The following is a 12,562-nucleotide window of genomic DNA, read 5'->3' on the forward strand; positions in this document are numbered from 1 at the left end:
ACACTGTTGGTGGGAATGCAAGTTGGTACAGCTACTTTGGAAAACAGTGTGGAGGTCCTCAAAAAGTTAAAAATAGAGCTACCCTATGATCCAGCAATTGCACTACTGGGTATTTACCTCAAAGATATAGACGTAGTGAAAAGAAGGGCCATATGCACGCATGTTCATAGCAGCATTGTCCACAATAGCTAAATTGTGGAAGGAGCCGAGATGCCCTTCAACAGATGAACGGATAGAGAAGATGTGGTCCATATATACAATGGAATATTACTCAGCCATCAGAAGGAATGATGACCCAACATTTGCAGCAACATGGACAGGACTAGAGGAGATTATGCTAAGTGAAATAAGTCAAGCAGAGACAGACAATTATCGTATGGTTTCACTCATTTATGGAACATAAGAAATAGCAGGAAGATTGGTATGAGAAGGAAGGGAAGAATGAAGGGGGGTTAAACAGAAGGGGGAATGAACCACGAGAGACTATGGACTCTGGGAAACAAACTGAGGGCTTCAGAGGGAGGGTGGGGTTTGGGACAGGCCAGTGACGGGTATTAAGGTGGGCATGTATTGCATGGAGCACTGGGTGTTATATGCAAACAATGAATCATGGAACACCATATCAAAAACTAATGATGTACTGTATGGTGACTAACATAACATAACAAAGAATTTAAAAGACAATAATGTCAAGCAAAAGATATCAGGGAGAGATTGAATTAGAATGTACTTTCTTTTTGATTAAACAAAGATTAGGACCCATGCCTAGAGCATGCATCGCTCAGAGATGATCTACCAGACTTCTGTTTGCTCAGGGGTCCCAAAGTGTATATCATCAGCAGCTGTTTACTCTAGGATGGGTGAGAAGGATTTTTTTAAGGTCTTTCCTAGATATCTAAAGGTTCTCCTTAGAGAAGCACTGGAGATGCAGAGAGGGTAAGAGGGGCCAGAAAAGGGAGAGCAGAAAGGCCAGAAAAAAATAAAAGAGGAGAGATCACTAAATGAGCAATTATGACCATAGTAATGAACTGTGTGTCCCCACCCCTAAAGAGGCCACATCTCATCCTATTTATTTATTCATTATTCAACAAATGTTTATTGAGCAGATGCTGTATGCAGGGAATTATGTTAAGTGGTTTGGTGTGAGGGACACAAAACAATACAAATTCTGCCTTCAGGAAACTTAGAATTTAATTCCATTCCTTAAATGCCCATATTTCCCACGTAGACATCACTACATCTGACCAAGTATACAGCTGTTATACCAAATTTTCAGAGGAGATTGGCCTCTAAGTCTCTGACTCTCTCTGAATTCTCATTATTTTTCAGCTGCAGGAAGATGCTCGGATTCGAGGTAAAAGAACAGTATTTCAAGGTTTGGATAAAGCAAGAGTGGTAGGAGGGAATAAGGAGAGTTTAACCCAAAGTCTCATCTTCCATTTGGCTAAGAGCTGGAGTTGAGGTGCTCTTTTCCTTCCCTCCCTTCAGCTAAGTGAAACATTGGCTTTTCTCGAACTCCCATGAGCACTGCTAGTCTTTCCTTTGTCCAACCCAATTAGCTGGACAGGTTCCTTCCATGGGATGCCTGCAGAGGACCTGAGGATACTCTCAGCTCTCATTAAGACATGGCTCTTTTCAGTAGAGGAGAGACAGCAAACATAGAGGTGAGCAGCTTCCCAGTTCTCCTTCATGGGCTTAGCAGGGCTGGCGTAGGAACTAAACAGTGGGGAAGTCAGACTAGAATGCTTATTCAGAGTGGTCAAGTTATAGTTCTCAAATGCCCAGATGCAAATTTTAGTGTTTAAGGAAAATATTCAAAACACCCAGAAGCCTAGAATTACAGCATAAAAGCCATATCTGGACCTCCTTCCTTCACCCATCCAAAAGGAATTTATAAATTAGGGATTTTCAAACTTTGTTATTTTGTGCATGTATACAAATCACCTGTATACCTTGTTAAAAAGCAGATTCTGGTTCAGTAGGTCTAGCGTGGACCTGAGATTCTATATTTCTAACAGGCTACAGTATGATTCCAAAACTGCTGACTCATTCACCAGAATTGAGGATATAAATAACTGAGCCAAGTCGGTGGAAGAATCAGAGGGAGGAGGAAATCAAAAGAAGAATCTGACTAGTCTAGAGGTCTCTCTGGGACTTAAAACTACCCTATGCTTTTCTAGCCCCTCCCCAAAACAGAGCTCATAAGAGCCCAAAACTTCTTGGATCTTTAAATACAGCCAGTCCAGACAGAAGCCCCCCCTGATCTTTCTCCAAGCCTGGTTCATCACCTCCATTCCAGAATTTAAGGAAATATGACCAGGCAGCAGCCATCATGAGATACAGAGGAAATTTTTCTTGGCTGCTGATCCCTATGGGTCAACAGGCCAAAAGAGCCAAGCTTACCTCAGCCTGAAGGATACTCTCCTTTATCCAAGGACAGTTAACTTTCAAAGAGGTCACTGCAGGGCTCTGGGAATAATCACCTGATGACCTAGAATATAAAAATGTTGATTTATGATTCTAACTGTTGCTGCTACTACTTTTCTGCTTCCTAAAAGATGAGGGGGGAGAGATTCTGAATAGGATGAGAATTCAAGCCTCATTGTGTCCATTTTCCAAATAAAAAAGGAGACAAGAAGTGAGAAATCAAGGATCTGGGCTCTAGTGGCAGTGTCCTGGGACTGAGACATTTTGCTAACTCCTAATGCCCAGCCCTGGTTAAACAGAGATCTGATGGCCATAATTCACTATGCTTTGCAAGTGACCAGATGTCTGGTGCCACATTTTGCAACTGCCTTTTTGACACCTGTAGGTTTTTAGTTTAGTTTAAGTTCTAACTTCTCCTTATTTGGCTATAATCCAAAGTAAGGATGTGAGCATGGCTCAGGCTCCCAGGGAAACATTTCTAGACCCCTTTAACAGAATGACTCCTTTATGTGTCCACTTCAGGGATGAGCAACTGCTCCATGACACCCAGGTCATCTACATCTGGGACTGGGTAAGTAGCTCTCTTTTGATAATCCCCAAATGAGATGGCAACCACCAAGAAATGGGTATAGTGGCTAGGAATATACCTGGCTCTGAGCCTTGAGCTTTCAGAAGCCTGTACTTCCAATATACAACTCTCCTAAAGGGGCAGGAGGTGGCCCCCCACCACTCTCAACTAATGGTGGACTACAGAACCAGGGCTTCTTCTTCCATCCCCAGCCCCATCAGAAATAACTGTAATATTCGGATCAGTCCTGGACCTCACCATAATAGATATGGGGAGATTCTCATCATTCAGTTGAGGAAATTAGGGAACACAGAAAGAATGTCAGATAAGAAAAGAAAGCCATGAAAAAGGAATTAAAGATTAGTTAGAAGAAGGACTTAGAAGAAGAAAATTAATAAAAATTTGAAAGTCCAATGCCCCAACATTGGGAGATGTCAATTTCTTTTCCAAAAGAAAAAGACTAGGATTGGTTGGCTGGGAAGATGGCAAAGTAGGAGAACCCTGAGCTCACCTCATCCCATGAATTCAACTAGATAACACTCGTATTAGCATAAATAACCCAGAATATGATCTGAAGACTGGCAGAACAAACTCTACAACTAAAGGTAGAGAAGAGGTCAAGTCAAAGAAGGTAGGAAGGATTAAGACACAGTTTGGGAGTGAAACCGACCATAACTTTCCAGGTGGGGAGGGAGCTGGTGGTGTAGAGGAGGGCAAAAAACACCAGGAAGCCAAGGAATGAGGAGGACAAATCCCCATAACATTTGCCTTTGAAAGCTGAATTTCATGAGTTCTCATAACCAGTGGGACTTAAAGCCTGGAATTTAAAAAATCAGCCAACTAGGCTCTGGGAGAGTCCAGAGAATGTTAGGAAGCCAAGTTCTTAAAAAGACAGCATGACAAACAGCGTGTACAGATATAGTGTAGAACCATCAGTCTGAAAAATGCCAGGGCAGAGGGAGAGAGAGCAATTTGTTCATCTCAGAGCATGGCCCACAGAGACAGAGATCACACGGAGACCTCTTCAGAAATAAAGGAGCTGGCAGGCTCCATTTCCCGCCCGCACACACCTGCACAAACAACAGCCACCTGTGGGAACCAGCATTGGTGCCAATACTGGTTACCTAACTTGCTTGCACCAAGCCCCTTCAACCCCAAGCTTCAGCAGATCCACCCTTCCCAGTCACACTACCATTAGTCCCATCACTCTAGGAACCCTTCCCCAGAAGACCAGTGCAACACATCTCCCACCTGCACATTTTGAAGGACATCAGTTCAGTTGGCAGGGCAGGTCTCACTGTACAAGCAGATCACCAGACATGTTAAAACACATCCCCCCACCCACCGACTCTGCTGGGAACCAAACACTGCCCACAATAGGCAAAGAGAGCTTCTGCAGACAACTGGACTAAAGGAAAACAAGGCCAAGACTCAACAGCAGAGCATATGCAACACACATAGGAGACATTCCCTGAAATGCCAAGCCCTGGAGAAACATGACACTTCACTGCAGGGCACTACAGGTCCTCTTCTTCATAGAGCTATTATCATTAAGAGCAAGAGAAGTAGCTGACTTTCCTAACATAGAAACAGACACAAAGAGTTAGACAAAAGGAGACTAAGAAATAAGTCCCAAATGAAAGAACAAGAGCAAACCACACCAAGAGACCTAAGGGAAACAGATATAAATTATATGCCTGATAAAGAATTTAGGGTAATGATCATAAATATACTCACTGGATTTGAGAAAAGAGTGCAGGACATCAATGAGACCTTAACAAAGACTAAAAAAAAAAAAAAAGAACCAATCAGAGATCAAGAACACAAAAAATGAAATTTAAAATACACTTGACAGAATAAATAGCAGCCTAGATGGATCAGAGTATAAATCATGACCTGGAAGACAGAATAATGAAAAGTAACCAAACAAAGGAGAGGAAAGAAAATTATGCAAATCGAGAATAGTCTTAGAAAACTCAGTGACTCCATCAAGCGTAATAACATTTGGATTATAGGGATCTCAGAAGAAGAAGTGAGAAAAAGGGCAGAATTTTTTTTTGAAGAAACAACAGCTGAAAACTTCCCTAACATGGGGAAGGAAACAGATATCCAGATCCAGGAACCACAGAGATTCCCCAAAACATTCAATTCAAAGAGATCCACACCAAGACAAATAATAATTAAAATGGCAAAAAGTAGTTATAAAGAAAAAATATTTTAAAGCAGCAAGACAAAAGAAGACAGTTATATACAAAGGAAACCCCATAAGGCTATAAGCAGATTTTTCAGCAGAAACCTTACAAGCCAGAAGGGAGTGACATGATATATTCAAAGTGCTGGAGGAAAAAATTCTGAAGTCAAGAATACCCTATCCAGCAAGGCTATCACTCAGAATAGAAGGAGAAATAAAGAGTTTCTCAGACAAACAGAAACTAAAGGAGTTTGTGACCTCTAAACCAACCCTATGAGAAATATTAAAGGGGTCTCTTTGAGTGGAAAGGCCATAAATGACAGAATGAAAAGTAAAAAACACAAAAGCAGTGAAATAAGTATTTTTTAAAAGATTTTATTGATTTATTTGACACAGAGACAGCCAGTGAGAGAGACAGCCAGTGAGAGAGAGACAAGCAGGGGGAGTGGGAGAGGAAGAAGCAGGCTCCCAGCAGAGGAGCCTGATGTGGGGCTCAATCCCAGAACGCCAGGATCACGCCCTGAGCCAAAGGCAGACGCTTAACAACTGAGCAACCCAGGCGTCCCTGAAATAAGTATTTCTGTAAAAAATCAGTCAAGGGATTCATAAAACAATAGGATATAAAGTATGACACCACATACCTAAGACATGGTGGGGGTAAAAAAAAGAATGGGTTCAAACTTTCTTTTAAAAATTTTTACTTATTTATTTATTTGAGAGAAAGAGAAAGAGAAAGCACAAGCAGGGGAAGGGGCAGATGGAGAGGAAGAAGCAGGCTTCCCACTGAGCAGGGAGTCCCACATGGGGTTCAATCCCCAGACCCTGGGAGAATGGGTTCAAACTTAAGCAACCATCAATTTAATATAGATTGTTATATGTAAAAGATGTTATATACAAACTTGATGGTAACCACAAATCAGAAACCAGTACTAGATATGCAAAGAATAAAGAGAAAGAAATCCAAGTATAACACTAAAGAAAGCCAACAAACCATGAAAGAAAACGAGAAGAAAGGACCAGAGTACATCTACAGAAATAACCACAAAACAAGTAACAAAATGGCAACAAATAAATACCTATCAATAATTACTTTGAATGTAAATGGACTAAAGGGTCCAGTCAAAAGACATAGGCTGACAGAGTAGATAAAAAAAACAAGACCCATCTATATGCTGCCTGTAAGAGACTCATTTCAGACCAAAAGACACCTGCAGATTGAAAGTAAGGGGATGGAGAAACATTTATCATGCAAATGGAAGTGAAAAGAAAGCTTAGGTAGCTATCAGACAAACTAGACTTTAAAACAAAGACTGTATTCCCACCAACAGTGTAAGAGGGTTCCTCTTTTTCCACATCCTCCCAACACCTGTTGTTTCCTGTCTTGTTAATTTTTGCCATTCTAACTGGTATATGGTGGTATCTTGTTGTGCTTTTGATTTGTATTTCCCTGATGGCTAGTGATGTTGGACATTTTTTCATGTGTCTGCTGGCCATTTGTATGTCCTCTTTGGAGAAGTGTCTGTTCCTGTCTTCTTCCCATTTCTTGACTGGATTATTTATTTTTTGGGTGCTGAGTTTGAGAAGTTCTTTATAGATCTTGGACACCAGCCATTTATCTGAAATGTCATTTGCAAATATCTTCTCCCATTCTGCGGATTGCCTCTTAGTTTTGTTGACTGTTTCTTTACTGTGCAAAAGCTTTTTATCTTAATGAAGTCCCAAAAGTTCATTTTTGTTTTTGTTTCCCTTGCCTTTAGAGACATGTCTTGAAAGAAGTTGCAGTGGCCAATGTCGAACAGGTTACTGCCTATGTTCTCCTCTAGGAATTTGATGGATTCCTGTCTCACATTTAGGTCTTTCATCCATTTGGAGTTTATCTTTGTGTATGGTATAAGAGAATAATCTAGTTTCATTCTTCTGCATGTGGTTGTCCAGTTTTCCCAGCACCATTTATTGAAGAGACTGTCTTTTTTTCCATTGGATATTCTTCCTGATTTATCAAGGATTAGTTGACCATAGAGTCAAAGGTCCATTTCTGGGGTCTCTATTATGTTCCATTGATCTATCTATCTGTTTTGTACCAGTACCATACTGTCTTGATGACTGCTGCTTTGTAATATAGCTTGAAGTCAGGCATTGTGATGCCCCCAGATTTGGTTTTCTTTTTCAACATTCCCCTGGCAATTTGGGGTCTTTTCTGGTTCCATACAAATTTTAGAATTGTTTGTTCCCGCTCTGTGAGAAATGTCAATGATATTTTGATAGGGAATGTATTGAAAGTGTAGATTGCTCTGGGCAGCATGGGCATTTTAACAATGTTTATTTTTCCAATCCATGAGCATGGAATATTTTTCCATCTCTTTGTGTCTTCCTCAATATCTTTCATAAGTGTTCTGTAGTTTCTAGAGTATAGATCATTTACCTCTTTGGTTAGGTTTATTCCTAGGTATCTTATGGTTTTTGGAGCTATTGTAAATGGAATCAATTCCTTAATTTTTCTTTCTTCAGTCACATTGTTAGCGTATAGAAATGTAACTGATTTCTGTGCATTGGTTTTGTATCCTGCCATGTTGCTGAACTGCTCTATGAGTTCTAATAACTTGGGAGGTGGAGTCTTTTGGGTTTTCCACATAAAGAATCGTGTCATCTGTGAAGAGAGAGAGTTTGACTTCTACTTTGCCAATCTGAATGCCTTTTATTTCTTTTTGTTGTCTGATTGTTGAAGGGTACAGTCACTCTGGAAAGCAATATGGAGCTTCCTCAAGATGTTAAAAATAGATCTATCCTATGACCCAGCAATTGCACTTCTGAGTATTTACCCCAAAGATACAGATGTAGTGAAAAGAAAGGGCACATGCACCCCAATGTCTATAGCAGCAATGTCCACAATAGCCAAACTGTGGAAGGAGCTGAGATGCCCTTCAACAGATGAATGGATAAAGAAGATGTGGTACATATATCCAATGGTATTACTCAGCCTTCAGAAAGTATGAATACCTACCATTTGCACTGACATGGATGGAACTGGAGGGGATTATGCTAAGTGAAATAAATCAAGCAGAGAAAGATAATTATCATATGGTTTTACTCATATGTGGAACATAAGGAATAGTGCAAAGAACCATAGGGGAGGGGCGCCTGGGTAGCTCAGTTGTTAAGCGTCTGCCTTTGGGTCAGGTCATGATCCTAGGGTCCTGGGATCGAGCCCTGTATCAAGCTCCCTGTTCAGCGGGAAGCCTGCTTCTCCTTCTCCCACTCCCCCTGCTGGTGTTCCCTCTCTCACTGTGTCTCTTTCTGTCCAATAAATAAAGAAAATCTTAAAAAAAAAAAAAAAAAAGAACCACAGGGGAAGGGAGAGAAAACTGAATGGGAAGAAATCAGAGAGGGAGACAAACCATGAGAGACTCTGGACTCTGGAAAACAAACTGAGGGTTACAGAAGGGAGGGGGGTGATAGTATTAAGGAGGGCACGAGTTGTGACAAGCACTGGGTGTTATATACAACTAATGAATCATTGAACACTACATCAAAAACTAATGATGTACTATATGCTGGTTAACTGAACATAATAAAAATAAATAAATAAGTAAATAAATAAACAAAGTCCAACACCAGGAAAAAATAAATAAAATAAAATAAAATAAAATAGGGCAATTTAATGAAAAAATAAGAAATAATTAAAAATAAATAAAACAAAGACTGCAACAAGAGACAAAGGACACCATATAATAATAAAGAGGACAATCCAACAAGAAGATACAAGAGTTGTAAATATTTAGGCACCCAACATAAAAGCACCCAAATACATAAAACAGTTAATAACAAAGATAAAGGAAATAATAGTAAAATGATAGTAGGGGACTTTAGCACCCCAATTACATTGATGGGCAAATCATCCTAACAGAACATCAGCAAGAAGACAGTGTTTTTGAATGACACACTGGACCAAATGGATTTAACACACATATTCAGAACATTCTATCCAAAAACAGCAAAATATGCATTCTTTTCAAGTGTACATTGAACATTCTCCAGAACATACATCACACATTACACCACAAAACAAGTCTCAACAAATTTAAAAAGATCAAAGTCATACCATGCATCATTTCTGACCACAATGCTATGAAAAAATCAACCATAAGAAAAAATCTGAAAGACCACAAAAACATGGATGTTAAACAACATACTACTAAACGATGAATGGGTTAATCAAGAAATCAAAGAAGAAATCTAAACGTAAATGGAAACAAATGAAAATGAAAACACAACAGTTCAAAATCTCTGGGATGCAGCAAAAGCAGTTCTAGAAGGGAAGTCATAGCAATACAGGCCTAGCTCAAGAAGCAAGAAAAATCTCAAACAACCTAACCTTACACCTAAAGGAGCTAGAACAAGAACAACAAAGAAAACCTAAAATCAGCATAAAAAAAGAAATAATAAAGATTAGAGGAGAAATAAATGATATAGAAACTTAAAAAACAAAACAAAACAAAAAAACCAATAGAACAGATCAATGAAACCAGGAGCTGATTCTTTGAAAACATCAACAAAATTGATAAACCTCTAGCCAGGCTCCTCAAAAAAGACAGAGGACCCAAATAAACAAAATTACTAATGAAAGAGGAGAAATAACAACCAGCACCACAGAAATACAAACAATTATAACAGATTATGAAAACCTATATGCCAACAAAATGGACAACTTAGAAAAAATGGATAAATTCCTAGAAACACACAACCTACCAAAACTAAAGCAGAAAGAAATAGAAAATTTGAACAGACCAATTACCAGCAATGAAACTCAATCAGTAATAAAAAAAACTCCCCCCCAAAAAATTCTAGGAACAGATGGATTCACAGGTAATTCTACCAAATACTTAAAGAAGAGTTGATAACTATTCTTCAACTATTCCAAAATATAGAAGAGTAAGGAAAACCTCCAAATTCATTCCAAGAGGCCAGTATCCCCCTGATACCAAAACCAGATAAAAACACCACAAAAAAAGAAAAATACAGGCAATATCTCTCATGAATATAGATGCAAAAAACCTCAATAAAATATTAGCAAACTGATCCAACAATACACTAAAAAAAATCATACACCATGATCCAGTGGGATTTATTCCCAGGATACAAGATTGGTTCAATATTCACAAAATAATCAATGTGATATGTCACATCAGTAAGAAAGGATAAAAAACATATTATCATTTCAACAGATGCAGAAAAAGCATTTGATGAAGGATAACATCCATTCATGACAAAAACCCTCTGCAAAGCAGATCTAGAGGGAATATACCTCAACATGATAAAGTCCTTATATGAAAAACCCACAGCAACATCATACTCAATGGTGATAAAACTGAGAGCTTTTCCCCTAAGATCAGGAACAAGATAAAAATATTCATTTCTTGGGGCGCCTGGGTGGCACAGCGGTTAAGCGTCTGCCTTCGGCTCAGGGCGTGATCCCGGCGTTCGGGGATCGAGCCCCACNAAAGAAATAGATATAAAAGAGGAAATAAAAGGAAATAAAAAGAAATAAAAAGCAATCCAGATTGCTATGGAAGAAATGAAATTTTCACTATTTGTAGATGACATGATACTATATAGAAAAAAACTTAGACTCCACCAAAAAAAAAAAAGAACTGATACATGAATTCAGTTAAGTCTCAGAATATAAAATCAATCTACAAAAATCTCTTCCATTCCTATACACTAAAATGAAACAGCAGAAAGAGAAATTAAGAAAAAATCCCCTTTACAACTGCACCAAAAACAATAAAATGCCTAAGAATAAACTTAAGCAAAGAGGAGAAAAACCTGCACTCTGAAAGCTATAAAACACTGATGAAAGAAATTCAAGATGACACAAAGAAATGGAAGGACAGATGGCGGAGGAGTAGGGGACCCCTTTTTCAGTCGGTCCCCTGAGCCAAGTTGATAGGTACCAGACCAGCCTGAACATCCACGGAATCAGCCTGAGATGCAAGAAGATACATCTGGATCTCTACAAATGAACATCTCCAGTGCTGAGTATTGAGGTACGAAGCAGGAGCCGTGAAACCGCGCACAGATATCGGAAGATAAATGGATGGGGGGAGGGAGCCGCCACATTCGGGCACTGGGAAGCAGTAGCCACCTGCACTGGGGAGCGGGCGGACTCGCAGACCGGCACCCGCAAGAGAGCAGACTGAGACCGTGAGCCTGGGAACGTGCGTGGGACCAGACTGAAAACTGGAGCTACGGTGTGTTCACTGGAACCAGACTGAGACTGGGAGCTCCGGGAGCGTGAGGGGGCGGCTGGCAGCTAGCGGCTGTTGGTGTTAGAAACACAAAGGACAGAAACGCGCCCATCCTGGAAGAGAGGGCTGGGACGCCGAGTGTGGGGCACACATCCTGGGACACAGCAGGATTGAGCAACACCAACAGAAACAGAGTTAAAGTGGCCAGAACATCAGTGAAGAACGGTCCGCAATCCCTCTGTTCAGAGACAGAGACTGAGATTTGGCCACTGCTGCTCTGACTCACAGAAGAGGCATAGCAAACTGCCAGGGAAAGCCACCAGAGAACAAAAGCCTGGAAATACCGGCTCACAGGGTGCCCATCCCCATTCCCCCTCGCAGCGGACACGGAGACTCTACCCAAACAGGGTTGCCTGAGTATCGGCGCGGCAGGCCCTTCCCCCAGAAGGCAGGCTGCAAAATCAAGAAGCCCACATGCCTAAGATCCCTATAAAACAAGGGCTCACTGCCTGGATCCTGGTCAATAATTTGGGCTCTGGACAACCCCGCAACCTCTCCTCATCAGAATGACGAGAAGGAGAAATCCCCCCCCCCAGCAAAGAAAAGACAATGAGTCTGTGGCCTCTGCCACAGAACTAATGCATATGGATATAACCAAATATTCAGAAATGGAGTTCAGAGTAACAATGGTCAAGATGATGTGTAGACTTGAAAAAAGCATTAACGAAAATGTTAATGAGAATACAGAATCTCTAAGGGCAGAAATGAGAGCGAATCTGGCAGAAATTAAAAATTCTACGAGCCAAATGCAGTCAAAACTAGAGGCTCTGACGACCAGGGAAAATGAGGCAGAAGAACGTATCAGCGAATTGGAGGATGGGTTAGTAGAAGAGAAAGCTAAAATAGAATCTTGACTCAAAAAAATCCACGCCCAAGAATGTAGGTTACGGGAGATTACTGACTCAATGAAACGTTCCAATGTCAGAATCATCAGCATCCCCACGGGGGTGGAGAAAAACAGAGGTCGAGAAGAGATATTTGAGCAAAGTGTAGCTGAAAATTCCCTAATCTAGCAAGGGAAACAAACATTCATGTCCAAGAGGCAGAGAGGAACCCTCCCAAGCTCAACCA

General features: G+C 40.4%; 1 protein-coding gene across 1 annotated transcript in view; it reads left to right on the top strand.

The window, feature by feature from the left end:
* The window catches only part of C16H12orf54 (chromosome 16 C12orf54 homolog), a 25,311-nt gene that overhangs the window by 9,721 nt on the left and 3,028 nt on the right, over positions 1 to 12,562 (top strand). The window contains exons 6-7 of the mRNA XM_034644938.1: positions 1,330 to 1,354; positions 2,950 to 2,998. Coding sequence (XP_034500829.1) covers positions 1,330 to 1,354; positions 2,950 to 2,998 — 74 coding nt within the window. The remainder of the gene's footprint in view (positions 1 to 1,329; positions 1,355 to 2,949; positions 2,999 to 12,562) is intronic.

Source organism: Ailuropoda melanoleuca, chromosome 16, assembly GCF_002007445.2.
Source record: "Ailuropoda melanoleuca isolate Jingjing chromosome 16, ASM200744v2, whole genome shotgun sequence".
Classification (NCBI taxonomy): Eukaryota; Metazoa; Chordata; class Mammalia; order Carnivora; family Ursidae; genus Ailuropoda; species Ailuropoda melanoleuca.